Source organism: Antedon mediterranea, chromosome 11, assembly GCF_964355755.1.
Source record: "Antedon mediterranea chromosome 11, ecAntMedi1.1, whole genome shotgun sequence".
In the NCBI taxonomy this organism is placed as follows: Eukaryota; Metazoa; Echinodermata; class Crinoidea; order Comatulida; family Antedonidae; genus Antedon; species Antedon mediterranea.
Genome location: NC_092680.1, coordinates 21,034,321 through 21,060,653, shown reverse-complemented (window position 1 = coordinate 21,060,653; position 26,333 = coordinate 21,034,321). Strand labels below are relative to the sequence as shown.

General features: G+C 32.3%; 2 protein-coding genes across 3 annotated transcripts in view; one reads left to right on the top strand and one right to left on the bottom strand.

Moving 5' to 3' along the window:
- Positions 1-299: 299 nt before the first annotated feature.
- LOC140063191 (uncharacterized) lies at positions 300-12,703 on the top strand. Its single transcript, XM_072109673.1, has 8 exons — positions 300-576; positions 4,204-4,372; positions 4,956-5,026; positions 5,527-5,997; positions 6,638-6,940; positions 7,095-7,353; positions 8,173-8,289; positions 8,736-12,703. Exons 1-8 carry the CDS (start codon positions 391-393, stop codon positions 8,789-8,791), a joined length of 1,632 nt encoding a protein of 543 aa, XP_071965774.1. The 5' UTR covers positions 300-390; the 3' UTR covers positions 8,792-12,703.
- Positions 12,704-17,370: 4,667 nt separating this feature from the next.
- Positions 17,371-26,333, bottom strand: part of LOC140063254 (uncharacterized) — a 47,728-nt gene continuing 38,765 nt past the window's right edge. For both annotated transcript variants that reach the window (XM_072109781.1, XM_072109780.1), the window contains exons 2-11: positions 25,445-25,683; positions 24,878-24,928; positions 24,197-24,379; positions 23,473-23,604; positions 22,869-22,893; positions 22,248-22,450; positions 20,942-20,998; positions 20,468-20,695; positions 20,092-20,235; positions 17,371-19,991 (exon numbers count right to left, since the gene is read on the bottom strand). In XM_072109781.1, the coding sequence (XP_071965882.1) occupies positions 18,939-19,991; positions 20,092-20,235; positions 20,468-20,695; positions 20,942-20,998; positions 22,248-22,450; positions 22,869-22,893; positions 23,473-23,604; positions 24,197-24,379; positions 24,878-24,928; positions 25,445-25,678 (2,310 nt within the window). In that variant the 5' untranslated portion in view covers positions 25,679-25,683 and the 3' untranslated portion in view covers positions 17,371-18,938. The remainder of the gene's footprint in view (positions 19,992-20,091; positions 20,236-20,467; positions 20,696-20,941; positions 20,999-22,247; positions 22,451-22,868; positions 22,894-23,472; positions 23,605-24,196; positions 24,380-24,877; positions 24,929-25,444; positions 25,684-26,333) is intronic.

Here is a 26,333-nt window from a genome sequence, read left to right as displayed (position 1 = left end):
AATTACGTCATCAATATGAAAGGCCCACTTAGCAAAAATTCACCACCGTCACACACACCATCAACTTTGTCGTTTACCTTAAAATAAAACAATACTATTTATTTATTTTAAACAATAGCTCCCCACCTTTGTATCATAGTTTTTTTATAACCAATTTAAAGCAACCGCGACATCAATATTGTAGAGAGGATCGTTAATGTGACGCGCTCAGCGCACCATAACTTATTTTTACCTGACCTTTGACATTGAACACGTCGTCTCGTCGTACTCCGATCCGTCGCGCCGCGCTCGTCGAACACATGACCGAGTCACAGCTGTTATTTTTAGGCCTAGACTTTTGGGGAGTCCGATTTTTGCTGTTGTGGGGTTATTGAAATACATACAGTCGGCATGGAAGTGAAAGGGTTTAATGATGTAATTCCACTCCATTTTTCAATTCCTATTGTAAGTGTTATGCTACTTTTAGGTCTTGTTTTTGCGTTTGGTTTCAAGTCGTCTAGCCAGCCTCCTAGCTTTGACTTTGATGAAAAGAAAGGCGATCATCAAGGCGGTGGAAAGAAGAAGAAGCGGAAGAAGGTATGGTACAACCTAGGCTTAGCGAATTTTACCATATGTTTATATTTAATTTTCCATATAGAAGTGTAATATTAAACATATGTTCAGAAAGCTTTCTACTTTAAAACTAGGCCCCTCTAGGCTCTTCTAGGCCTAGGCCTATCTATAAAAATGAATAATTTATAATTTATAGGCTAGGCCCCCTGTGGGGCCTAGGCCTATACTTCCAAACAGAAAAAAAAGTTTATTTTTACTTTATGATTTACAATAATAAATACGCCGTGGCTAAAGATACGGTACCGTATCCTAACTTCCGTTTGCTAAAGGTATGGTAAAATTGCATTACGTCAAAATCAGCCAATGAATGGGGTGCTAGGTTAGTAGTACGTGTGTGACGTCATCGTATAAGGACTTAGGATTTTTTTTCATATCACAAAAACAGTGATCAACCGGCAGCTTAACATTTTTTCTTTATGCTTCATTTATCGCTATTATCCGTGTCGTGTGACAAAACTAAATGTAGCCTAGGCCTACGTCTGTTATTGTTGATAGGCTAAAACATGTACATGTTGATTTTAATTCTAGAATACAGAAATTGACCATTTTAAAAGAGACCTACTAGTACTATGTACTATAATCTATAGCCTCGGTATATGAGTTTGTTTGCCAGGTTGGGGCCAGCTGCATGTATGCGCTGAGTTCTGTGACTCAGACCTGGGGATAGGCCTATTGTCTAAATCATAGTATTTGAGGGCCCCTTTATTATCCGCATTTGCTTTTTGTTTGTGATCACCACTGTAAACAAAGTTTATTAAACAATATAGGCCTAAATAGGCCATTGGAATAAAAATAAAACCCTCATATAGTAACTATGGACGAATGAACTCGACGCAACACAATTTCCAACATTTAATTATAATTCCTTTACTTCTAATTTGGCTATCAACATATTTCTGCTGTAGTGTATAATGAAATAATATTTGAGATTGAGTGCATGTTTATGTAACCTCCACCAACCACATGATCTTGCTATTACTATAGCATCGACGTTGTCAACCGGCCGTTATTACATTGCTACTGTAGGTCTAGCCCCGAGGCCGAGTCACAGAATCATCAGTGCACACATCCATGCAGCCTGGAGACGCGATGTGAAAAAAATCCAAAGTCCTTATACTATGATGTCACACACGTACCAGCACCCCATTTGCTGATTATGACGTGATTCAATTTTACCGTTCCTTTAGTAAACGGAAGTTAGGATACGGTACCGTATCTTTAGCCACGGCGATAATAATACAAGTTTGATATCAAATCGACTAGAGGTCTAGGTATAAAATAAACATTTAAATTATAATAATTAGGCCTAGGCTATCTTTCAAAGAATTATTACATTAAGAATAAGATTGATAATATTTTATAATTTTTATTGCATGTTTAATTTAAAAGTGAAATTGTGTTTATTTCCTAGAACACCACATAGAAAATACAAGTGCATTTAGATAACTTTGAAAAAACAATATAAACTATGCCATTCTGGCGGATTTCAATATCAATCAATCAAATTATCCCATATATACTCCAAATTGAACGTACTGTAATGATAAAGTATTGTATCCTGTTAGCCGCAATGTAACCATGGTGCTGAATAATATATAAATAATACACCAGGAACTATAATGAAGAAAAACACTGGCATGTAAACTGAACTTTACAACAAAGATTCAAACTACTGTAGTTCAAGACCAAAATAATGTGTGAATTAACATTTTTATCTTTATTTGAAAATTAAAAATTCACTGTGATTTGTAAACTAAAATAAAAAAAACACTGGTCTAACCACAAATTAAAATACAGACCATATGAATCAAAGAAGAATAGGTTCTGGTCAAGGTGAGCACAGAAGCATTAATGCTATTAAGTCTCAAAATTCAGGTAGATCCAGGTCAAATAACATGTCCTCTTAGCCAATAAAATCTCAATAATAGGCTCAATTCATCTTTTTACGATATTTCATATATTGGACTACCAAGTGTAAATAAGGTTGATATTTGACTTTTTGAATTTAATTGAAGGCCTTCCTTATTAGTCCATGGGCCGTGTCCAGTATTTTGCGAAAGCAGTATCAAATTGGTGGCAAATGCTATCATACATTTTGGAAAGCTTAATATGTCTACTTTTCAGAAATCCATGATGGCAATGCCAATTGTACAGCTTAATAATAGTCATTTTTGAGGATTACAGTATATAACACCGCCTACGGAAAATATGCAACACAAAATTTTGGGGTAGGGGGTAACACTTTCGCTAATAACTCAGGATTTAATAAACAGATTTGCATTTTCTTGGTATCAATATGTGGTGTATAGACTGCTTAAGTGTAATATATTTTTCTAATAATACTAAACGGTGAATTTTTTCTATAATTGATAATAAGCAATTAAACAGTGTATATAATTGGTTCCAAGAAATGTAAAATCTGTTCACTTTAAAATTCAAAGTTATAGCAAAAATGTTACCCCTTACCCCATAATTTTTAATAATTACAAATTACTATTACGGTCACAATTCTTAATATTATCACACATGTTTATTTGTTTTTAATCTTTAACTTGAATTTTTTCTATAATTGATAATAAGCAATTAAACAGTGTATATAATTGGTTCCAAGAAATGTAAAATCTGTTCACTTTAAAATTCAAAGTTATAGCAAAAATGTTACCCCTTACCCCATAATTTTTAATAATTACAAATTACTATTACGGTCACAATTCTTAATATTATCACACATGTTTATTTGTTTTTAATCTTTAACTTCAATTTCTTTTCATTGTTTTTATAGGTTTAAAAAAAAGTTAGATTTGGTGTATTTTTGCGTTAAATATTGAAACTTTATTAATGTTACATTTGGACGAAATTGCATTTCTTTAAATGTTCAATGACCATTTGACCTACAAAGATGTCAATATGTTACGTTTTATTTTTTCAGAATTGAATATAACAATTAGGCAACCTACACAGTACAGTACATATTATTACCAAAAATATGCAAATGTGATCACTAAATACAAATTTATTAGGAAAAATGTATAATACATTACTATAATTAACAGACAGAATGTCCTCATAAATTCACAGAATATTTGTTTGTTAAATTCAATTTTCTTATTTATTGTGTCTATAGGTTTAAGAAAACATTAGTTTGCATAAGATATCTTGTATTTTTGTGTTTTATTTATAAGCTAATTAATAGAAGAAATTGCATTTTTGATTAAAGGTTAGTGACATTTGACCTCTAAAATACATCAATTTGGAGTTGGATTCATTTTTTAAAAGCATATCACAATTAAAGAAATCCATTACATACATTACATACTGATAACAAGAAAATGTAAATCTGTTCACTAAATTTTAAGTTATTTGCAAAAATGTTTCCCCCTACCCCATAATTGTCATAAATTATTAATGACGAAAAAATGTCTTTATAATGAACAGCATATTCATGTTTGAAAAATGTCTGGCCCATGGACTATATAAGGCCCATATTCTGTGGCCAGTAAATGCAGTGGAGGACCAGTAACAATGTTTTTTACTGGTCCTCTTGTCTAGTTATAAAAAAAATTTAAGACTCCTGAAATTGATTTTGTTTAGAAATCTGAAACAAGCAAACCTGTGCTGAGTGAAGTATCACAGGAAGTAAACGAAATAAAGCAAGTAAAACCCAAAAAAGCCACAAAAGCAAAGAAGTCTCCTACATCCACAAAGGTTGCACCAGAATCCAAGAAGGAGAACTTCATTAGAGATGAGGAGGTGGAAAATGGTAAGAATGTTGTTGTAAAACGAGCAAGACTCAATTACTAGACCTTGTAATAATGTATCTTTTGGAGGATGTACAGCAATAAAACATTTTAAATTGTAATTTTATATGTTATGCTTTAAAGCAAAAAGTTCTGTAATATACAGTATAAATAAATTCTATATTTTATCAAATTATTAATTATACACATATTTTCTAATATTCATATTTAGATTAATGTTACTGCCTACATGATGTCATATTATCTAGCTTTCGTAGCATTTTCTACAATTAACCTAACAAGGCCATTTACATGGCTGCAGTTGCTCAAATTTGAGTTAGTGTTTACCGACCAACTGACTGACATAGTTAGCTGTAGATTCGTGTTGCACGCCATTAAAAACACGCACATTTTTTTTTTTTTCTTTTGCGATTGATACTCTGTATTCACTGGGTGCTCACCCTAACAACAACAAAAAAGAAAATCACCTACCAATACATTTTGAAGAGCCTACTGTATATTCCTGATTTACTTTGAATTTTATTGACAAAAAAAATGTTCATTAGTGATTATTCAGTGTGTTTCCGATAATTTTGTTATTTTCAGATAATGAAGAGTGGAGTACAGTGTCTTCACGTAAAGACAAGAAGAACAAACAAGCAGCACAGAGCACAGAAGTAAATATTTGTTCATGAACCTCTAAAAATAATTTAATATGTAATACATTATACCAATTATGAATGTTTAAGAGTTACCAAATATTTTCATGACGTAAAAAATAGAACATTTCTTTCATCGAATAAAAATTGTTGTTCCATTTGCACAATTGAAATAGCATTTTTTATTTGTTTTTTATGTCGAAAGTAGATTGCATATAACAAGGATGAATGCACATGATAAAAGTTGCACTCACATGATGATGATGTTGCATGGGCTATAATTGAATATTCATTGAATATCATGTGACCGACACTCCTCCAATCAAATCTACTTGGGTGAAAATAAAATATTTTGTATCCATAAACTCTTCAAGGCAATTTTGAACTTTATTCAACAGTTTTTGGAAAGTCTGTTTTGTGTTTTATAAAAATTTACTGTACGTTGAAAATACGTCTGGTTTAGCTTAAATTGAATGAGTGGGTTTTCATATTTCTTCATATTTGTCATTTTCAACTAGAATAATGCTCAGCAAGCTGTTGAACCAGTTGTTACAGAAACAATTACAACTACAGCAGTAGATGAAGAGCCGGTTTCCATTGCTGACAAATCGTCAAAGAAAAAGAGAGGAAAAAAGAAAAAAATAGAGGAGGAACAAATTAGCGTTAAAGAGGAATTTAAAAATCTCAAAGCCCCCCAACATGAGGTCAGTGAGAGTGTTGAAAACGTAGAAGAAAAGGTTGCAGCTGTAGAAATTAAGAAGAGTCCTAAGAAAGCTGGAAAGAAGAGTAAGAGCGATGCTAAGAAAGAAGAATTGGTAGAGAGTCGTACTGAAAGCATTGATGCTATACCAGAGAAAGAAGCTGAACAGCCAATTGATTATTCCAAGAAAGAGGAGGAACTACAGACAGAGAAAAAAGCAAAAAGCCCTAAAAAAAAGAAAAAGAAAAATACTGGTGCTGGTGATCATGAAGTTGATAGTTTGAAAAAGGTACGGTACTTAAATCTGACCATACTCATGTCATAGTCACAATTAAAATAGTAATGACATCACAAAAACAATTGTTATATTTAGTATAATTATATAGATTTTGATGTAGTCAACACATGTATCATGAGGGTATATTATTATTCAGTTTTCAGTTCAATAAACATTTATTTTAAAATGGTTATTTTTTTCATTACAAACAATATTATAACAATTAACAATAATCAACAATTTATATAAGGATTTTAGGGATTAAAATTAGAAGTTAAACCTGTCTCACAATGTCAATTCTGCTCCAAGCCCTCCTTTTGTACACCCCTATTTAGAGGACACATCTACACGTCATGAACGATGGGACTTTGGTTTATTACTCTACAACTTGCCCCCTATTTAGGGACACTTTTTTGGACCTAAGATGTTTCCTTAATAGAGTTCTGCTGTACCAGACATTCTTTTCTGTAACTTGATATTGTAACTATATACCAGAAAAAATGGTTTCATAGATTGGAATTTTGCCAGTATTTCTATTGTTACTGTTTTGCGACCATACAGTATTTAGTTCCTCTTTTTTTTGGTTATCTTGGGATATTTTATGGATCGTTTTTGTGTATAGCGCCTAGAAACATTGTATTATTATTATTAGGAGGAAATTCTGACTAAAGTTGAGCCGAGTGATGCTGTACAAAACATATCAGAAAGCCAAGTTGATGGATCGGTAGAGTCTAAGTCTCAGTTGGAGTCAGTTGAAGCGGTAGAGTCTAAGTCTCAGTTGGAGTCAGTTGATGAAGCGGTAGAGTCTAAGTCTCAGTTGGAGTCAGTTGATGAAGCAGTAGAGTCTAAGTCTCAGTTGGAGTCAGTTGCTGGAGCGGTAGAGTCTAAGTCTTTGTCTGAGTCAGTTGAGATAAAGGCAGACATAACAGCAGAGGATAAGAAAAGTAAAAAGAAGGTAAGACAAAATGGATTTTCATTTAAATTCATAGATGAAAATGGTTTTACTCATTCGACGTCATTTTACTGAAATTTAAATAAACATGACTTTTGGTGGTTGTAAAATATCTAGAAAAATTTAAATTAATGATAGTTAATTTGTTTTCTGTTAGTCAAAGAAAAAGAAGAAAGCTCAGAACAGTGAAGACCTGACAGAGAAACCACAAACAACAGAAGAAGTTAATACTATGAAATCGGAAATTGAGCACAATGTTCAAGAAAAACAACCAGCGCCATCGGTAGAAACTCCTCCTAAAACAGAAAGTACCACACAAAGCCCAACAAAGAAGAAAAATAAAAAATCTAAGACTAAATCCAAATCACACGAAGAAATTCCAGCTGAAATTTCAACAGAAACTACACTGCCAAGTGGTAAGTAATTGAGGGTAAAAGAACAAAACACAGTTATTATCGTGTTATTTGTTCATTGTAATTAGCTACTAGGCAGAGGTTTAGATAGTACATCTAAATTCGGGCATGATTAAAAAAAAATAATAGATAGATAAATTAATATAAGAAATAAATCCAAACTAAACCCCAAACCAGCTGTGAATACTGCCACCACAGTTCCGTGATAATCAACACAATGATTGTGGGAACTCATAACTCTACTCTAGTAAACTTGTTTTTTTGTGTGCAGAGGGTAAGGTTTCTACTAACCAGCTTAGAAAACACTATAGATTTCTGGTAAAATTTTACATCCCCAGTGTTCTCCCAATATAGAATTCTGACCAAATTATTGATACTATATAGATGTATTACTAATCTATTAAATGCAATCAAAATAATATTTTATTTTGTCTATCCAACTGACAACATATACCTTTCAAATGCTCTTGGTCTGTGTTATTTAATGGCAGGCCCAACCTATCACTACTATAATTGTTTATTTTATGTATAATTTTCTTACACCATTTTTAATATCAGTTGGAGTAACTTTAGTCCAGCAAATTTTGGCAAAATTTGCTTTGTGAGAAAACTGATCCCTACCATACATTTTGACACCCACTTGCTGCCATGGTCAGTAAAGTAAAATGACTGACTTTACAACATTCAAGTGTCAAGTATCATCCGCTTTTAAATCTTTTAAATCTTGTAATTCCAGATTATCTAATCTACCTATCAACTAGATATCCCTTTAAACTGCACTGGTTTTATTTGTTTTAATATGTGTACATTTCTTTCCTGCAGATTTGTCTGGTGGTATTTCTGCTGTCAGTTCTCAAGAGCCAGTGGTAACTGAAGATCCCAAGGCTGAGACAAGTGACATACTACCAACTCAACCACAAGAAACTGAAGGAAAAAAAGGTAAGCTTTTAAAATAGCCACAATATTTTGTTCACTCTATTGCTTGTTTTGTGTTCACAACTACCAATTTCAGAAATATTTTACCCGGCAATCCTAGGAGATATTTATAAATAATGAAAAAAGGAAGCAAGGCTGTCGAGCATCTACAACTATTAAGCTCCATTTTTTTTTGTAATGTTAACTTTCCTTCTCTTAAAAATGATTAATTTTCTAATACAGTAGAAGCCCTATTATGGGGACACCTTCGGGAACCATCAAATGTTCCTCATATGTGTTGAATCAAGTGTCCTCGTCCGCTAATAGGGTTGTCCTCTAACAGGGTTTAGCTGTAGGGCTAAAACTTTTTGCACTTGTTTTGCAGGAGAATGCCCTCTGTATAGGGGTGTCTCAAAGGAGGGGTTCTACTTTAGTTTGATTTGAATTGTATTGAATAACTTTTGTTTCAGATTCCTGGAAAGATGCGTCCAAGCCTAAGAAAAAGAGAGTAAGAAGAGATTTATAGCATCGTATCCACACATAATACAACATAAAAGGTGCTGCTTATAAAGCTACTTGTTGAATGTTTGTGATGTTAAAGCTCTGTCTACACTATCAAACTTTATGTGACAAAAAAATGTGATATAAATGTCCGTATACGGACATGATGATGTCATATCACTACCATATTTGGGTACATCACACTTTTTTTGTCAAACTAGTTGGATAGTTTACACCAGAGCTTAAGATAAAAAGAAGTACTGTCAAAAATAATTGACCAACATGTTGTTCTTTCAATTGATTGAATAAACTGGAAACTATATATAGTTTTTAATTTTTAGGGAGCTTTTTATCATTTTGTCTTTTTTTTTAAACCAGGAAATTAATCCTGTTAAAATCAACGGGATGGAAATATGTGACCGCAAATTTTAGGCTATAACATTGTGCTATCATTGCAAAACAAAAAAGAGAAAGGAAAAAGCTCCCATCCTAATATATATTACATTCTATCAGTGACTATTATGTCTGTTCTATAGATACAGTAGTTGGAATGTCCTATAAGATATTGCATAGCCTACAGTAAATATAATAACTGATTGGTCGAAATGGCATCACATGACTACTGCTCCATATATAAAAATATAATTTTAAAAATTGATATTTCGTTTGGTATGTGAGTTTTTAGCAAATCAGAGCATTGAGATGTTTTATACCTATAAATTAACGCTTTAAATTATGACTTCAAATAGTTTTAAATCTTTCAATGAAAACAGAAAAGTACTCTTGTAAGAACAAGGAATAATAAATTATGTTGCGTTTCTGCTATAATTCTTCGCTGACTAAAGGTACATCCGCACTTGTCCTGTTTAACAGAACGGAAGACGGCGCTGTTTAGTAAAATATTGGAAAATTATATAATAGAATAGACAGACAGAGACATCAAGTACGAATGTACCTTTAAGGTTATCTAACAATAAATTGTAGGCTATATAATACTGTATAACATATGTTGCCTTTTTTTTGGTGTAATATAACATTTGGTATAATCTTATATTTTTCTATCAGGAATATACAGTACTTAAAACAGAGTCCATAGAGAAAAATATAATTCCCTCTGAATTTAATTCAAATTCTTTATTGCAGGGAAGCATTGTTGAATTTACAATATATACAAATAACAATTAATGAAATAATTTAAATACTTAAAATACAAGTTCATGTTAGACATATAAAAGTTACATTAAAATATAAACCAGGTCATCTAGTATCTGAGGATATCAAATGTTATACAGTACCTCTTAGATGGCAATATCTATGTATTAAGTTCTCTGTTCTATAGATAAAGTATTTATTTTTAAATGCAGGAGAAAAATACAGATGTAAAATACATATATTAAGAGATTATCATTGACGGTTGTTGGTTGTTATACTATAGATAATTTTAGTATGTTGCTATAAGATTATTTTCTTCTATTGATTAATATTAATTTCATTTCATTTATTTTGTCTCGGATATAAAATAAAAGCAAACAATAGAGAGAGACAGGATTCCCAAAAGCGAACTAAATCAACTATCAAGTGGGTCTCCAAAGCAAAACATAATCATCCAACAGAAAGAAATACAAAATTATAACAATAGAAACAACGAGAAAGATTAAAAAGTACAAATATTAATACAATGAACTATTCATTGCTAGTAGAATGCAATCTTGTGGTGAAATAATGGACCAGAAATAATTGCTAATGTTGTTTATTATAAGATGATCTGGTCCTTAATAGAGGATTTTCTTTATTTTAGCGTAGAGATCTTGAAAAGAAATAAATTGGATATAAACTGTTTACAAAATTATAGAAGTTGTCCTTTAAGATTAATGAAATTTAAGGACTGTGTAATTATTTTATTATTATTGCAATCCTTTATACAGACTACATGTTACAATCAGGATAGGTCATTGGGTGGTACAATATGATTTTTGTTAATGCAATTTAAAGAAAAATTATATAAAAGCAGTTTGCTGAAAAGTCACAATGTTAAACCAAAGTATTTATTTAGATTATTATTTTAAAATATGAGCTCTTACCATAATGTAGTTCAAATTTATTATACTGTATATAAATATTTTGTCGATTGTTTCTTATAGAGAAGCATTTTGAGTGTTCTCTGCACATCGGGCTTGTATAACAAAGTGTGCCGAGAACATATGGAACTTCAAAAGAATTTATTTCACCAAAATTAAAAGAAGCAATCTTATATATATATAATATACAAAGACAAATTACTGAAAAAATGACAATGCTGTGAGTATCAGTGGCTGGATCTCAATGGAGATACAAAAAAAAAGCGAAAAGCTAAATCAAAACGATAAAGTAAAACAGCCAGAAAAATTAGCAGAGCTTTCGGGCAACACTAGCCCTTCATCAGTATATATATATATATATATATATCTCAGTATATATATTGGGAAATTAATATCAATAAATGAAAAGTGAGAAACTTTATTATTAATGCTCTTCCTTTACTAGCTGTGAGGAGATGTGCAGGATTTAGAAAATACTCCTCCAAACAAATAAAACATGCTTGCTTGAAAATGCAGCAATTTATATTTTATCCATAGATAATATGTGACTTACGTTAGTCTTGTACTAAATAATATGTTTGGTATACTTTAATTTAAGTATTATTGTCTGTCAGTTTTGTTCATTGTAATTGTACTATTTCTGAAAACAGTACCCACTTGCAAAGAATAACATTAAACAATGCCGCGAGTATAAGATTAAGTAAATGAATTAAGTGTTGAAAAGTGAAACATACAAAAAAGTAGGAATTTGATTTAATTTATGTTCTTGTATTTGTATTAGGTTTAACTTAACGTTATTTTAATTGTATACTACTTAATTTTTGCAAATTGATTGTCACAAAAGATTACTTTTAGATCTTCCAATAACGCCTTCCTTTAACCCTTCCTTTATTTACTGGTATTAAGCCCTGCCAGCTAGAGGAAACAGAGTAGAAGTTGACGGTATTTGTAAATTCAATTTTGATTATGTATTGACGGCCATAATGTTTGAATCTTCCAATTAACAATTGCCTGAATATATATTGCATATAATACATTTGATTCACTCACTCCCCATACATCTACTTAATCTTGTACAATTTTGTATCTCTGCTCCACCTCTATATTATTTGGCCACCTCTACTCAAATCTTGCATCTCCCCACCTCTCCTTAATCTTGCATCTTCCCCACCTCTACTCAATCTTGCATCGCGCTACCTCTACTCAGTTTTAAAACGTCCCCATCTCTACTCAATCTTGCATATTCCCCACCTCTACTAAATCTTGCATCGCCCTATCTCTACTCAATCTTGCATCTTTCCCACCTCTACTCAACCTTGCATTGCCCTACCCTCAATCTTGCATCTCCCCCACATCTACTCAATCTTGCATTGCACCACCTCTACTCAGTCTTGCATCGCCCTACCTCTACTCAGTTTTAAAACGCCCCCATCTCTACTCAATCTTGCATATTCCCCACCTCTACTAAATCTTGCATCGCCCTATCTCTACTCAATCTTGCATCTTTCCCACCTCTACTCAATCTTGCATTGCCCTACCCTCAATCTTGCATCTCCCCCACATCTACTCAATCTTGCGTTGCACCACCTCTACTCAGTCTTGCATCGCCCACCTCTACTCAGTTTTAAAGCGCCCCCATCTCTACTCAATCTTCTACATCTACACAGTATTGTATCTCACCGCAACTACCCCTACTATTCTACTATACCTTTTTCAACTACCCTTACTATTCTACTATACCTTTTTCAAGATGGAGCATAGGTTATTTAATCTCCAGTTTGGTTGTGTACCGTCAAATGTAAATAGAAGAATCATGTATTGTTAAATAAATTTTGGGTATTGACAAAAAAATGAATAAAATTTAAAATACATCTGAGTTTTACTATTTATATCAAGCTATCGTCTTAAATTAAATTATTATGAAATATTATTGCCATATATGCACATATATTGCGTTACCATCATCTTATAGAGTCATATTAACCAGTTATGTCAAAAAAATAAAAGGTTCGAAATTTGGTTATTTTTCCAAAATTTCCCTGTATATAGTACAGGGATTTTTACAAAAATGGCTAAAATATCGACTTTTTAGAATTTAATTATTAAGCAATAATATTGCCATATATGCACATATATTGCGTTATCGTCATCTTTTAGAGTCATAGTAACCAGTTTTTATCGAAATTTGGTGTTTTTTTTGGCGAAAATTGGCCGATTTTCGACCCTTTTATTTTTTGTCATAAATGGTTACTATTGCATAATAAACATGGGCAGAGGCGAATAATGGGTTCTGCGCATGTCAATTGTGCTATAGTAACCAGTTTTATCAAAAAATTAAAAGGTAGAAAATTAGCCATTTTTTAGAAAAAAATCCCTGTACTATAGTACAGGAAAATTTGCGAAAAATGGCCGATTTTCTACACTTTTATTTTTTGACATAAATGGTTACTATTGCATAATAAACATGCGCAGAGGCGAATAATGGGTTCTGCGCATGTCAATTGTGCTATGGTAACCAGTTTTGACATAAATGGTTACTATAGTATAATAAACATGCACAGAGGCGAATAATGGGTTCTGCGCATGTCAATTGTGCTATAGTAACCAGTTTTATCGAAAAATAAAAAGGTAGAAAATTAGCAATGTTTTTGAAAAAATCCCTGTACTATAGTACAGGGAAATTTGCGAAAAATGGCCGATTTTCGACCCTTTTATTTTTTGACATAAATGGTTACTATTGCATAATAAACATGCGCAGAGGCAAATAATGGGTTCTGTGCATGTCAATTGTGCTATAATAACCACTTTTGACATAAATGGTTACTATAGCATAATAAACATGCGCAGAGACGAATAATGGGTTCTGCGCATGTCAATTGTGCTATGGTAACCAGTTTTGACATAAATGGTTACTATAGTATAATAAACATGCGCAGAGGCGAATAATGGGTTCTGCACATGTCAATTGTGCTATAGTAACCAGTTTTATCGAAAAATTAAAAGGTCGAAAATTTGACATTTTTGAAAAAATCCCTGTACTATAATAATAGTACAGGGAAATTTGCGAAATATGGCCGATTTTCGACCCTTTTATTTTTTGACATAAATGGTTACTATTGCATAATAAACATGCGCAGAGGCGAATAATGAGTTCTGCGCATGTCAATTGTGCTATGGTAACCAGTTTTGACATAAATGGTTACTATAGTATAATAAACATGCGCAGAGGCGAATAATGGGTTCTGTGCATGTCAATTGTGCTATAGTAACCAGTTTTATCGAAAAATTAAAAGGTCGAAAATTGGATATTTTTTGAAAAAATCCCTGTACTATAGTACAGGAATATTTGCGAAAAATGGCCGATTTTCGACCCTTTTATTTTTTGACATAAATGGTTACTATTGCATAATAAACATGCGCAGAGGCGAATAATAGGTTCTGCGCATGTCAATTGTGCTATAGTAACCAGTTTTATCGAAAAATAAAAAGGTCGAAAATTGGACATTTATTGAAAAAATCCCTGTACTATAGTACAGGAAAATTTGCGAAAAATGGCCGATTTTCGACCCTTTTATTTATTGACATAAATGGTTACTATTGCATAATAAACATGCACAGAGACGAATAACGGGTTCTGCGCATGTCAATTGTGCTATGGTAACCAGTTTTATCGAAAAATAAAAAGGTAGAAAATTGGCCATTTTTTGAAAAAATCCCTGTACTGTAGTAAAGGGAAATTTTCGAAAAATGGCCGATTTTCGACCCTTTTATTTTTTGACATAAATGGTTACTATTGCATAATAAACATGCGCAGAGGCGAAAAATGGGTTCTGCGCATGTCAATTGTGCTATAGTAACCACTTTTGACGATCTGAGCATGTGCAAATGTATATAAAAGCACTCAGATAATGTACAGAGGGCAGCATAAAGATATAAGCAGTGAGTTAGGCAGATCATAAGTCAGGTATCCTTAATTGCCTAAGTCACACAGCTGACTTAGGCAGAAACACAAAAATATAGTATATTGATATAAGCAGTGAGTTAGGCAGATCATAAGTCAGCTCTCCTTAATTGCCTAAGTCACACACCTGACTTAGGCAGAAACACAAAAAATATAGTATATTGATATAAGCAGTGAGTTAGGCAGAAAAAACAAAATTATGACTTAGACACTTTTGTTATGAGGCTGTCGATATCATCTATATACAAAAAATGTTACCTTTAAGTAACAAAATTTAATAGCATCAGCTCTTCCGATTAAAATTAACACTGATGAATTTAGAAAAGGAAAGTAGCAATAAAAGAGAAAGAATTTGTAACAAATGGGTTAAAAAATATACTATAAAAATGTATTTCTTATTTTATTAAAAAAATCATGAGTATCCTCTCCTTAATTGCCTAAATCACACAGCTGACTTAGGCAGAAACACAAAAAACGATCCGAGTATGTGCAAATGTATATAAAAGCACTTAGAGATAATGTACAGAGGGCAGTATAATGATATAAGCAGTGAGTTAGGCAGATCATAAGTCAGCTCTCCTTAATTGCCTAAGTCACACACAGCTGACTTAGGCAGAAACACACAAAAATGTAATATTGATATAAGCAGTGAGTTAGGCAGAAAAACAAAACAAAAATTATGACTTAGACACTTTTGTTATGAGGCTGTCGATATCATCTATATACAAAAATGCTACCTTTAAGTAACAAAATTTAATAGCATCAGATCTTCAGATTAAAATTAACACTGATGGTTTTAGAAAAAGAAAGTAGCAATAAAAGCGAAAGAATTTGTAACAAATGGGTTAAAAAATATACTATAAAAATGTATTTCTTATTTTATTTAAAAAATCATAAGTCAGCTCTCCTTAATTGCCTAAGTCACACAGCTGACTTGGGCAGAAACACAAAAAATATAGTATATTGATATAAGCAGTGAGTAAACCAGAAAAAACAAAATTATGACTTAGACACTTTTGTTATATATGAGGCTGTCGATATCATCTATATACAAAAAATGCTACCTTTAAGTAACAAAATTTAATAGCATCAAGCTCTTCGGATTAAAATTAACACTGATGAATTTAGAAAAGGAAAGTAGCAATAAAAGAGAAAGAATTTGTAACAAATGGGTTAAAAAATATACTATAAAAATGTATTTTTTATTTTATTAAAAAAATCATGAGTCTCCTCTCCTTAATTGCCTAAATCACACAGCTGACTTAGGCAGAAACACAAAAAACGATCCGAGTATGTGCAAATGTATATAAAAGCACTCAGATAATGTACAGAGGGCAGCATAAAGATATAAGCAGTGAGTTAGGCAGATCATAAGTCAGGTATCCTTAATTGCCTAAGTCACACAGCTGACTTAGGCAGAAACACAAAAATATAGTATATTGATATAAGCAGTGAGTTAGGCAGATCATAAGTCAGCTCTCCTTAATTGCCTAAGTCACACAGCTGACTTAGGCAGAAACACAAAAAATATAGTATATTGATATAAGCAGTGAGTTAGGCAGAAAAAACAAAATTATGACTTAGACACTTTTGTTATGAGGCTATCGATATCATCTATATACAAAAAATGCTACCTTTAAGTAACAAAATTTAATAGCATCAGCTCTTCCGATTAAAATTAACACTGATGAATTTAGAAAAGAAAAGTAGCAATAAAAGAGAAAGAATTTGTAACAAATGGGTTAAAAAATATACTATAAAAATGTATTTCTTATTTTATTAAAAAAATCATGAGTATCCTCTCCTTAATTGCCTAAATCACACAGCTGACTTAGGCAGAAACACAAAAAACGATCCGAGTATGTGCAAATGTATATAAAAGCACTTAGAGATAATGTACAGAGGGCAGTATAATGATATAAGCAGTGAGTTAGGCAGATCATAAGTCAGCTCTCCTTAATTGCCTAAGTCACACACAGCTGACTTAGGCAGAAACACACAAAAATGTAATATTGATATAAGCAGTGAGTTAGGCAGAAAAACAAAACAACAATTATGACTTAGACACTTTTGTTATGAGGCTGTCGATATCATCTATAAACAAAAATGCTACCTTTAAGTAACAAAATTTAATAGCATCAGCTCTTCAGATTAAAATTAACACTGATGGTTTTAGAAAAAGAAAGTAGCAATAAAAGCGAAAGAATTTGTAACAAATGGGTTAAAAAATATACTATAAAAATGTATTTCTTATTTTATTTAAAAAAATCATAAGTCAGCTCTCCTTAATTGCTTAAGTCACACAGCTGACTTAGGCAGAAACACAAAAAATATAGTATATTGATATAAGCAGTCAGTTAGACAAATCAAATCAAATCATTGTGCTATAGTAACCAGTTTTATCGAAAAATAAAAAGGTAGAAAATTAGTCATTTAAAAAAAAAAATCCCTGTACTATAGTACAGGGAAATTTTCGAAAAATGGCCGATTTTCGACCCTTTTATTTTTTGACATAAATGGTTACTATAGCATAATAAACATGCGCAGAGACGAATAATGGGTTCTATTTTATTTTTTTTATTTTATTCAATTTCCAGGTAACATACAAAAATCATAAACAAGGCACGGCATCATTCAATAAAACAGAAAAGTACTATCAGCACCTGCGGGTAATCAAAAGTGGATCAGTTAAAAAGAACTACACTGTCGAGTGGCTTTCCCAACTAATAGTACAAAAAACGCAATAGACATAAAAACACAGTGATAGTCTAGATGAATTCGATATCAGTAATACATTTTTTCAAATCCCTTCTAAACCCCCCAAAGTTAAACAGGACTTTGTTACGAACTTCATGCGGGATACATTCCCATATTCGAGGGAAATTAACAAACAGGGAGTATTTAAATGCATTAGTTCTAGCATACATGTGTTTAAAGGTGAGGGACTCTGGATACCGAGAATTAATTGTAAGGTATTCAAATATATCAAAATCAATTAACTTATGCAAACACTTAACTACAAAAATTATACTATGAAATTTCATTCTTTGAACCATATCTGGTAAATTTAGTGTCTTAAGCCTGTCAGTGAAATCGCCTTCAACACACAATTTAGTAACCCGTCTTAATGACTTGTTAATAGCTATATTGCATTAAAAAGTCGTAGTAAAATTTCGGTGTCATTGAAACCTACAAACCGTTTGATAAACCCAAGCATTCTCATAGATTTCATCGATACATCATTAACGTGAGCAGACCATGTTAAATCACGTGAGAAGTTAATACCAAGATATTTATGTGAATTAACAGCTTCAAGGGGATTGGATTCGATTTTATAAATAAAATGAGGGATATAATTACGTTTCCTAGTTATGTGCATGACTTTACACTTCTTTGCATTTAATTTCATTTTATTATCCTCACACCATTTGGAAATTTTACAAAGATCCTGTTGTAAGGTAAGTGCATGTCAATTGTGCTATAGTAACCAGTTTTATCGAAAAATAAAAAGGTCGAAAATTGGACATTTTTTGAAAAAAATCCCTGTACTATAGTACAGGTAAATTGCTATAGTAACCACTTTTGACATAAATATATAAATTTATGTTATACAGAATAAAGACATCTTTTAAGGCATGATATATTATAATCAATTCATTTTTGGAATTGTGCTATAATATTCAATTATGCTATAATATTGCCATATATGCACATATTGCGTTATCATCTTATAGAGTCATGCTAGTCTTCGTAGATGTTTTAAAGCATTTTTTTCTTCATCGTAATCGTAATAAAATGCAGTTGTGTATTTGATTTTAAAGTAGTAATTACAGTCGCTTCATATGATTATAATATTATAACTATAGATTCAAAACAAATAATATGGGAAAATTTACTTTAAACAGTATATTTAATTGTGATTGTATATAATATTTAATCAACCACGTCAGTATTAATCTGGTTGACTATTTGTATCTAGTATAAAATTCATTAACAAATAAACTGTGTATATATATAATATCAAACCATTGTTAAATTGTTTAACTGTGTTTTTAAAATTGTTTAACTGTGTATGTTATTTAAACTGCAAAATTATTCAGTATTAATATTTACATTTTATGCTAGTGTTGAATTCAGACGGTCGGGTTTGAAATAACCCCAATGCCTTGGTTAGCATCTTCGCTGACCACAGCAGGCGATTCAACTCCCTGTGGAAGTGACCCTGCTTGGACCTTTGTGCTAACTGTCTGGTTGGTTAGCTGACTTTGTGGAGCTGGTTGGTTATTTTGTTGCATCTGGCTTTGAACTACACCTGCATCCTGACCGTCTGTAACCACTGGTTGCTGAATAAACATAGACTGTGTTGGTATTCCTGGTTGTGATGACACGTGACCAGAGGCTACCATTCCTTGACCATGTGTTTGGACTATCATAGGTTGTCCCTGTCTTTGGACCATAATAGGTTGAACCTGCCCTTGCGCCATGATCATTGGTTGACTCTGTCCTGGGACCATCATAGGTTGACTCTGTCCTTGGGTCATCATTGGTTGACTCTGTCCTTGGATCATCATAGGTTGACTCTGTCCTTGGGTCATCATTGGTTGACTCTGTTCTTGGACCACCATAGGTTGTACCTGTCCTTGGACCATCATTGGTTGCCTCTGTCCTTGGACTACAATCGGTTGCACCTGTTCTTGGGTCAGCATTGGTTGCCTCTGTCCTTGGATCATCATAGGTTGACTCTGTCCTTGGGTCATCATTGGTTGACTCTGTTCTTGGACCACCATAGGTTGTACCTGTCCTTGGATCACCATTGATTGCCTCTGTCCTTGGATCACTATTGGTTGCAACTGCCCTTGTAGCATCATTGGTTGACTCTGTCCTTGGACCACCATAGGTTTTACCTGTCCTTTGGCCACCATTGGTTGCCTCTGTCCTTGTACCATCATTGGTTGTGGTTGTCCATTCCCTTGGACCAGCAACTGTCTTCCATCTGTATTTGGTGGGACAGACCCTGATGTTTGATTCTGACCAGCAATAAGTTGATTAGCAGGTATCACCATTGGTTGTGGTATCATCTGTTGGTTGTTGACCAAGGAAGGTGTCATACCATGCTGTGTGTTTGGTACCGCTACCATCATCATGTTACCATCAGTTGTCATCACCATTTGGTATGCAGTATTGGTCTGAAAAATAATTAAAAAAACAATTTGTGCAAAATAATCATGTTTAATGGCATCCAAATAAGGACATGCTATGAATTACATCATTCATAAATAAGCTTACCTTAGTTTCACAGCATTTACAAGTAGAACAACCATCACGACAACAAAAGTAACAACTAAGTTGTGAAAAAGACAGACCAAACGTTGCCATGCAAACCAACATCTCCAAAACACCAAAGAAAATAATTACACTGTCTAAAACTACCTAGAAAAGAAAAATGTTTTCCAATTAAAAAAAATCATTATTGAAAAAGTACAAGAAAATAATACTAAGTAATACTAACACTATCAATGTAAATTTTGCTTTATTTAATCGCAAGGCAATCTAAATAATTATATTCTTTAAAAAAAATCTCATAAAATTAATAAATCATTTAAATTCACATCTACAACATTACCCAGATGAGTTTTCAAGTAAAACAACTAAATATCATTACCTCTTCCGTATTTTCAGTACAAAAATCATAATCAATTTCACAGCAGTATCTTCTAGGTTCAGGTGTACTATACCAATATGGGTAATTGGAGTTATGAGTATCAGTAGTACACCATGTCAAACATTTTGGAGCGCAATTCCCTTCCTCAGGAATACTAACAGCTGCCCAGCTAAACATGTTAATAGACATCAGAAACGCTAACATAGACAAGGCAAAGAAGCAAGGAATCTGAAAAAAAATATGAAGAAAAATTAATTACATTCATGTAGAAAAATATTTCAGTTCATATAAATGTTGACACTCAATCATGTAATAATATTTATAAGTCTATTCCAATAAACTGTCAATTTAATACACAAACTATACATAACATAAGACACTTTAGACAGAGATTTGAAAGCCTTGAACATCACTGTAAATACATGGGAAGAAAAAAACGTTATTTTTGTTTATCTAACAAAACTAGTAACTTACATATGCCCCTTTCTCTGTGACACCCTGAAATCCATAAAAACCAGTCACCATAAATATCTGAAAATAAATATTCAATAAAAAGTGTAAGATTTTTTAACGCATAAAAAAAGATCAAAAGTTAATTTTGTTTCTTTTATAACTCTTATAAGATATAAAGTCTGGTTTCCATAAAACCATAGAAAACTATGGAAATGCTAGAATTTATCGGGGATATAGTACACGAGCGCTAAATATTCTTTGGTACGCGTATACGACTCATCGCCGACAAAGTTGAACATGGTTGAACTTTGCCGATTTGACTGCGATGAATCAGGGAGCCTTCCCGATTGCGTCGGCGACATCTGCGTGTGTAGCGATTTTAATGGAAACGCTGTAGTGACGGTGTAGCGATTTTATGGAAATCAGGCTTTACCTTTCTAAAAATATAAAATTTGCTTTCTATGGAAATCACTTTAAATTTCTACCAGTTAACTGAACTTACAGCTAGGGGTACATTACTCTACTGACATAGAACTGATGTTACTGGATTTTTATAAAAAGCTTTCTCTTTAGATGAAATACGGTAACCTTTGACATAAGCCCATTGTACTGCACTAAGGTAATTCATGTCATAACTAGAAAGCCACTCCGAGAGGGCATACCTCCGCCTACTGTAAAATTCTCCTACATAAGATTTCTCCGGTAAAAAAAATATATATATATATTTGTGTGTGTCTTTGCTGTTTATGATTTAGGCTAATTTCATTACAAGCATGTGTATGCGAGTTTGGTGTAATGGTTATGTAACAAGCCTTTCAGTTAACAATAGCTTCAGTTGACTAACAATAGAACAGCAATGCGAAAATCAAACGAGTGAATTTGAAAAGAAATAGGTTTTTTAAACTACTCGCATCACAAAATCTGCACATTAAATCAAATTATGTTTTAAAATTACAAATCACAAATTATAACTCTTGCCTCTTGTTCAAAAATTAAGTTTTTTGGACAAGTAGTTCTCGAGAAAATGCAATTTCAGTTTACTTGTTACTTTAAGACTGCTCGCCGGCTTTTGAAATATTCTGTCCTATCTTTTAACACTAGCAGGTCTAAAAAAGTATACTAAAAAGTGGTCCAGAATTGGGACTGTAGTCCCAAATGGTCCCAAAATTTAATGGAATGGTCCTTGACCACATATCTATATGTCTATTCATTTTGGTAAAGATCTTGTAATTACTTTTTGAGTAATCCTGCTAACAAACAAACAAACAAACAAACACACGCTACCGATTACATATACCTCCTTGGCTGAGGTAAATAATTTGCCTACCAGTATTCCTGTCCAGATTGGCATTCCAATATGAGCAAATCTACATTCAACAATTATTGCTCCTATTCCAAGTCCAACACTGATGACCCCAATAATGATGTGGATGATACTTAAGATGATAGTGGCATTACGATGACCATTACTGACACATGGTGTCCAACATGGCTTCATGGCTGGTGATGACTGACCACTAGGTTCTGACCCTATACATGGCACATGATATTACTTATTATTTCATTGTACTTTGTATTTTTTTCTAGATATGGTTTAAAAAAGTAATAATGAATAAAATGGTTGGATATCAATGTGAGAAAGCTGGTAAACCAATTCGTTATGCATCATAGATTTATGCATTGTATGCATAATGCTAAAAATAAACAAACTCGTATATCAATGTTCCCTGGTCATACTGACGAATCAAGGATATGACTTATTGTTGTTGTAAATGACTTCCTGCATGTTCATGTAGAACATCATGATAAAGAAACTCGTAATAATTTCTGAATGTGAACCTAGCTAAGGACGGATATATTGTTTATATAATCAGGCAGGAATATATCAATGTAGTGCATATCAAACAAACTTGTTATTGTCTAATTTTGTAATTGTTTGTCTACTTACCAGAATCAACACCTTGTCCTAGACTCTGCAGTGTAAATACAACAATAACACAATATATTATTATACTACATATATATTTTGGAACCTCAATAATTATCAACATATTAAAGATGTATTGTTTCCTGAAAAATAAAGATTAATAAAATCAGACTTTTAATAGGGAAAGTTGCAGTTTTAATTAAAAGTTATTCACTTCTGTAGAAAAAAAACCCCAAAAATATAATCATTTTTACTTATAAAAAGACAAAATAAACGGTTAATTGATAACCAAAAACTCATTTAAGTATTTTTTTCTTTAAATTACATTTTTTATTAGGTAAATAATTTTTTTTTTCCAGTCTTTGGTCTAAGTGAATAACTATTATCTGAAATAAAATAATTTTTTTTTATAATTTTTCAGAGGGACAATATATCTTTAAATAAAATGCATCCTCACATGGTTGTTATAGATGTCACTATATTGGGATTAACGACCTGCATACCCATTTCCAACAATACCATATAAAAGCTGTTTCATTTTAGGAGAGTCTCTGGGTTTAGGAGAGTTTATAAACATGATACAAACATTGACTATATATTGTTGAATTTCTTAATAAACTTTTACCATATTTTTTTTCAAGCAGCAAAGTTTGACCCAATTCAGGTCACGCAAACTAAGAGTAGTAGCTGCTAATGATGTAACCATGACGATAACACCAACAACCAGGATTGCAAGATCAATCCCAGCATTCTTCCACTAAAAAAAAGAAAAGTAATATATTATTTTTTTAAATTATAATACACCTTAGTTTCAAGCAAGGCTTTCAGATTCGTTCCGGCACTCAAAATAAGTCAGTGGCACACCAAATTTTTACGATTTGAATCAGTACCTCATTCGGGCTCCGGATTCATAGCAATGCGATGTTTTCTGAAATCTTAAGATTTTTTGCTTTTGTCCAATCAGCAGTGAGCATGAATAGCCACGCTTGACAATGTCAAAGCATGATCAATGTTTGCGATATTTTTCTCTTTTTTTCCATGCTAGGCACAAAAGAAAAATGTTTCAAGTTCTGATTAGCAGTGTTCATGTCATGTGATTAAAGTTCATAAAAATCATTGAGGCATGGACCTCTTGATTGAAGATAAAAGGTTTTGGCTTAACTCAGCTCTGACCTTGTTAAATAGTGAGTCAATTGTTTAACAAAATACTCTTACCATTCAAGTCATTCATTCATTCATTGTGTAATATTAGACCATGTAATACTGTATAATACAATAATAATAATTTTAGTTTCTGGCAGATAGCCCTCAAATCTCAATCTACTGTAGTGTAACCAACAAAAACATACCCTTAAGATGTACTTAGTAGCGTAACAGCAGCCATCATCATAGTAGTAGTCCCACTTGCAATCATAACTTGAACAATAAGATTTCCAGTCACTTTCTCTTACAGGAAGAGCAACCAACATAAAAACAAGAAGAGCAATGCCATACAAAAAACAAAACGGGTTTAAACATCCATACACAATGGCCTGAAAAATAATATTAAATTAGAGTTAATATTTTGTGAAATTGAAAGAATAAAAAGGACAAAAACAAACAAAAAATCCCATGGTGAAGCAAATATTTCACAACAATTCAATGGAATATGTATCCAGCTAGAATATGCGGATCAAGTTTTATACCTGCCAACTTTTTCAATGAGACAAAGTCAATTGAAAATGTACATAGCCCTATTTATGTTTAAATAACTTAATTTAATAAGCTCCCTTAATTTAAAAATAGCAAAATAAAGTGTCCCACTATGCTTAATTTTCCATCGAATAGATAGGAATTTCATTGCTGTATCAACCATAAAAATACATTAACAAAGGTAAACTTATATTATTTTTTAAACCAATTTATTCTTCAAAACTGGTATTAGTTAATTTCAAATAATTGTTCGTCATGCGTGCGTGATTCAATAGATTTGGTAGGTATAAAGTTGTCTTAAAGAAATACAACAAAGTGTAAATGATGATATTCTGTACCAAAGCTCCATGTTTTCTAACACACAGTCCAACCACACCAGTAGCAATAAGCTGTTGAAAGAAAACACATTAAATTTTTATTATTAATGATACAAATACTTTACTTGGAATGATGTCGGTCTAATGGCCAAGTAAGCTTGAAAGAATCAAGTATCAACAACATTTCAATTCAATTTCAAGTTAATCAGAATTACTTCCAAGATGGGGAAGAGATACGTATACAAAATCAGAAAATCGTGAAGACAGTTAAAATACTATTATTACTAAACTGGTTACTGGTTACTACGGGTTACTGGTTACTACGGGTTACTGGTTACTACGGGTTACTGGTTACTACGGGTTACTGGTTTGAAGTTCCCTGTCCTAAATGCTCACCAATAAACTATAATAGTTTACTCTTATCTCTATTTTTTTTTCATTGTTAATTAATTTTCTTATTATATTATTTAATAATTCATTTTGTTACAGAATTCTTCGAGTTCATTGTGTCCAAAGACATAGTGATAAAAAGCAGCATCCACAATACCATACATTTAAACAAAAATACTGTATATCATTTCTACTTACCAGAACACCAGCTGGGATTGACAATCCATTATACAGACATTCAAACACACAAGCTACAATGCCCAATCCAATTGACAAAACTCCACAGACAATGTACATAATGCTGTGTAGCTTGATAGGAGTAGTGTTAATCTTTGATCGAACTGGACCGCAACAAGACGGCTCTACCACCTCGTCTTGCCATCTATTCGACCTCTGACCTGCTGGAGTATCAGGAACTAATAAGTCTGTCATTTTCCCTGCAGAAAATAATAGTTTTGTTTCTTACAGAGTGCTACTATGTACAGTAAATCCATAAATGATATTGGTTTTAACGAAATAACTACAGTACTGTAACTGGTTTATTCTGTGAAGCAATAAAATGGTCTGGAAGCTGTCATCAATTCCAGTGATATTAACTATATAATTAAATTATTTATTAAATAGTACATTAATTATTAAAACTTGTTAAAATACAATATCAGAAGTTACAAATAAAAAATAAAATGTAATAAATAGCTGGCCGGATTTGTATGGATATACACCGTCTGTAATTTTACATTTAATTTTACTACTAATAGATACTATGCATTCCACTGTTTCGTTTTTAAAAAACGATTTCTTAAGCACATACATTATTTATAATTTACTTGTTTTTTTTATTTTGTTAACTAGTTATTAAAGGCCATGTGCGGGTAAAAAATTCTATTGATCATAGGTAGGTATTGTCAGCCTTTGAATTGCAAACCCTGAGAGAGGCCTCCTAAATAGACTTTTCTTTTGGAGTGAGTGGGAACCAAGCTTGTTGACACACTTGTTCTCCATGCATGGCATATAATATTATGGTCCATCGTGACCACCCAACAAGCGTAAAAAAACCAAAAATAAAATAGCCTAACTAGGCTAGGCC

What these genes read in the sequence shown, in the direction of transcription:
- LOC140063191 (XM_072109673.1), top strand. Translation starts at nt 391, where the DNA reads ATGGAAGTGAAAGGGTTTAATGATGTAATTCCACTCCATTTTTCAATT. An exon ending in AGAAGAAGAAGCGGAAGAAG is followed by an intron (nt 577 to 4,203) that starts GTATGGTACAAC and finishes GATTTTGTTTAG; the next exon opens with AAATCTGAAACAAGCAAACC. An exon ending in ATAAGAAAAGTAAAAAGAAG is followed by an intron (nt 6,941 to 7,094) that starts GTAAGACAAAAT and finishes GTTTTCTGTTAG; the next exon opens with TCAAAGAAAAAGAAGAAAGC.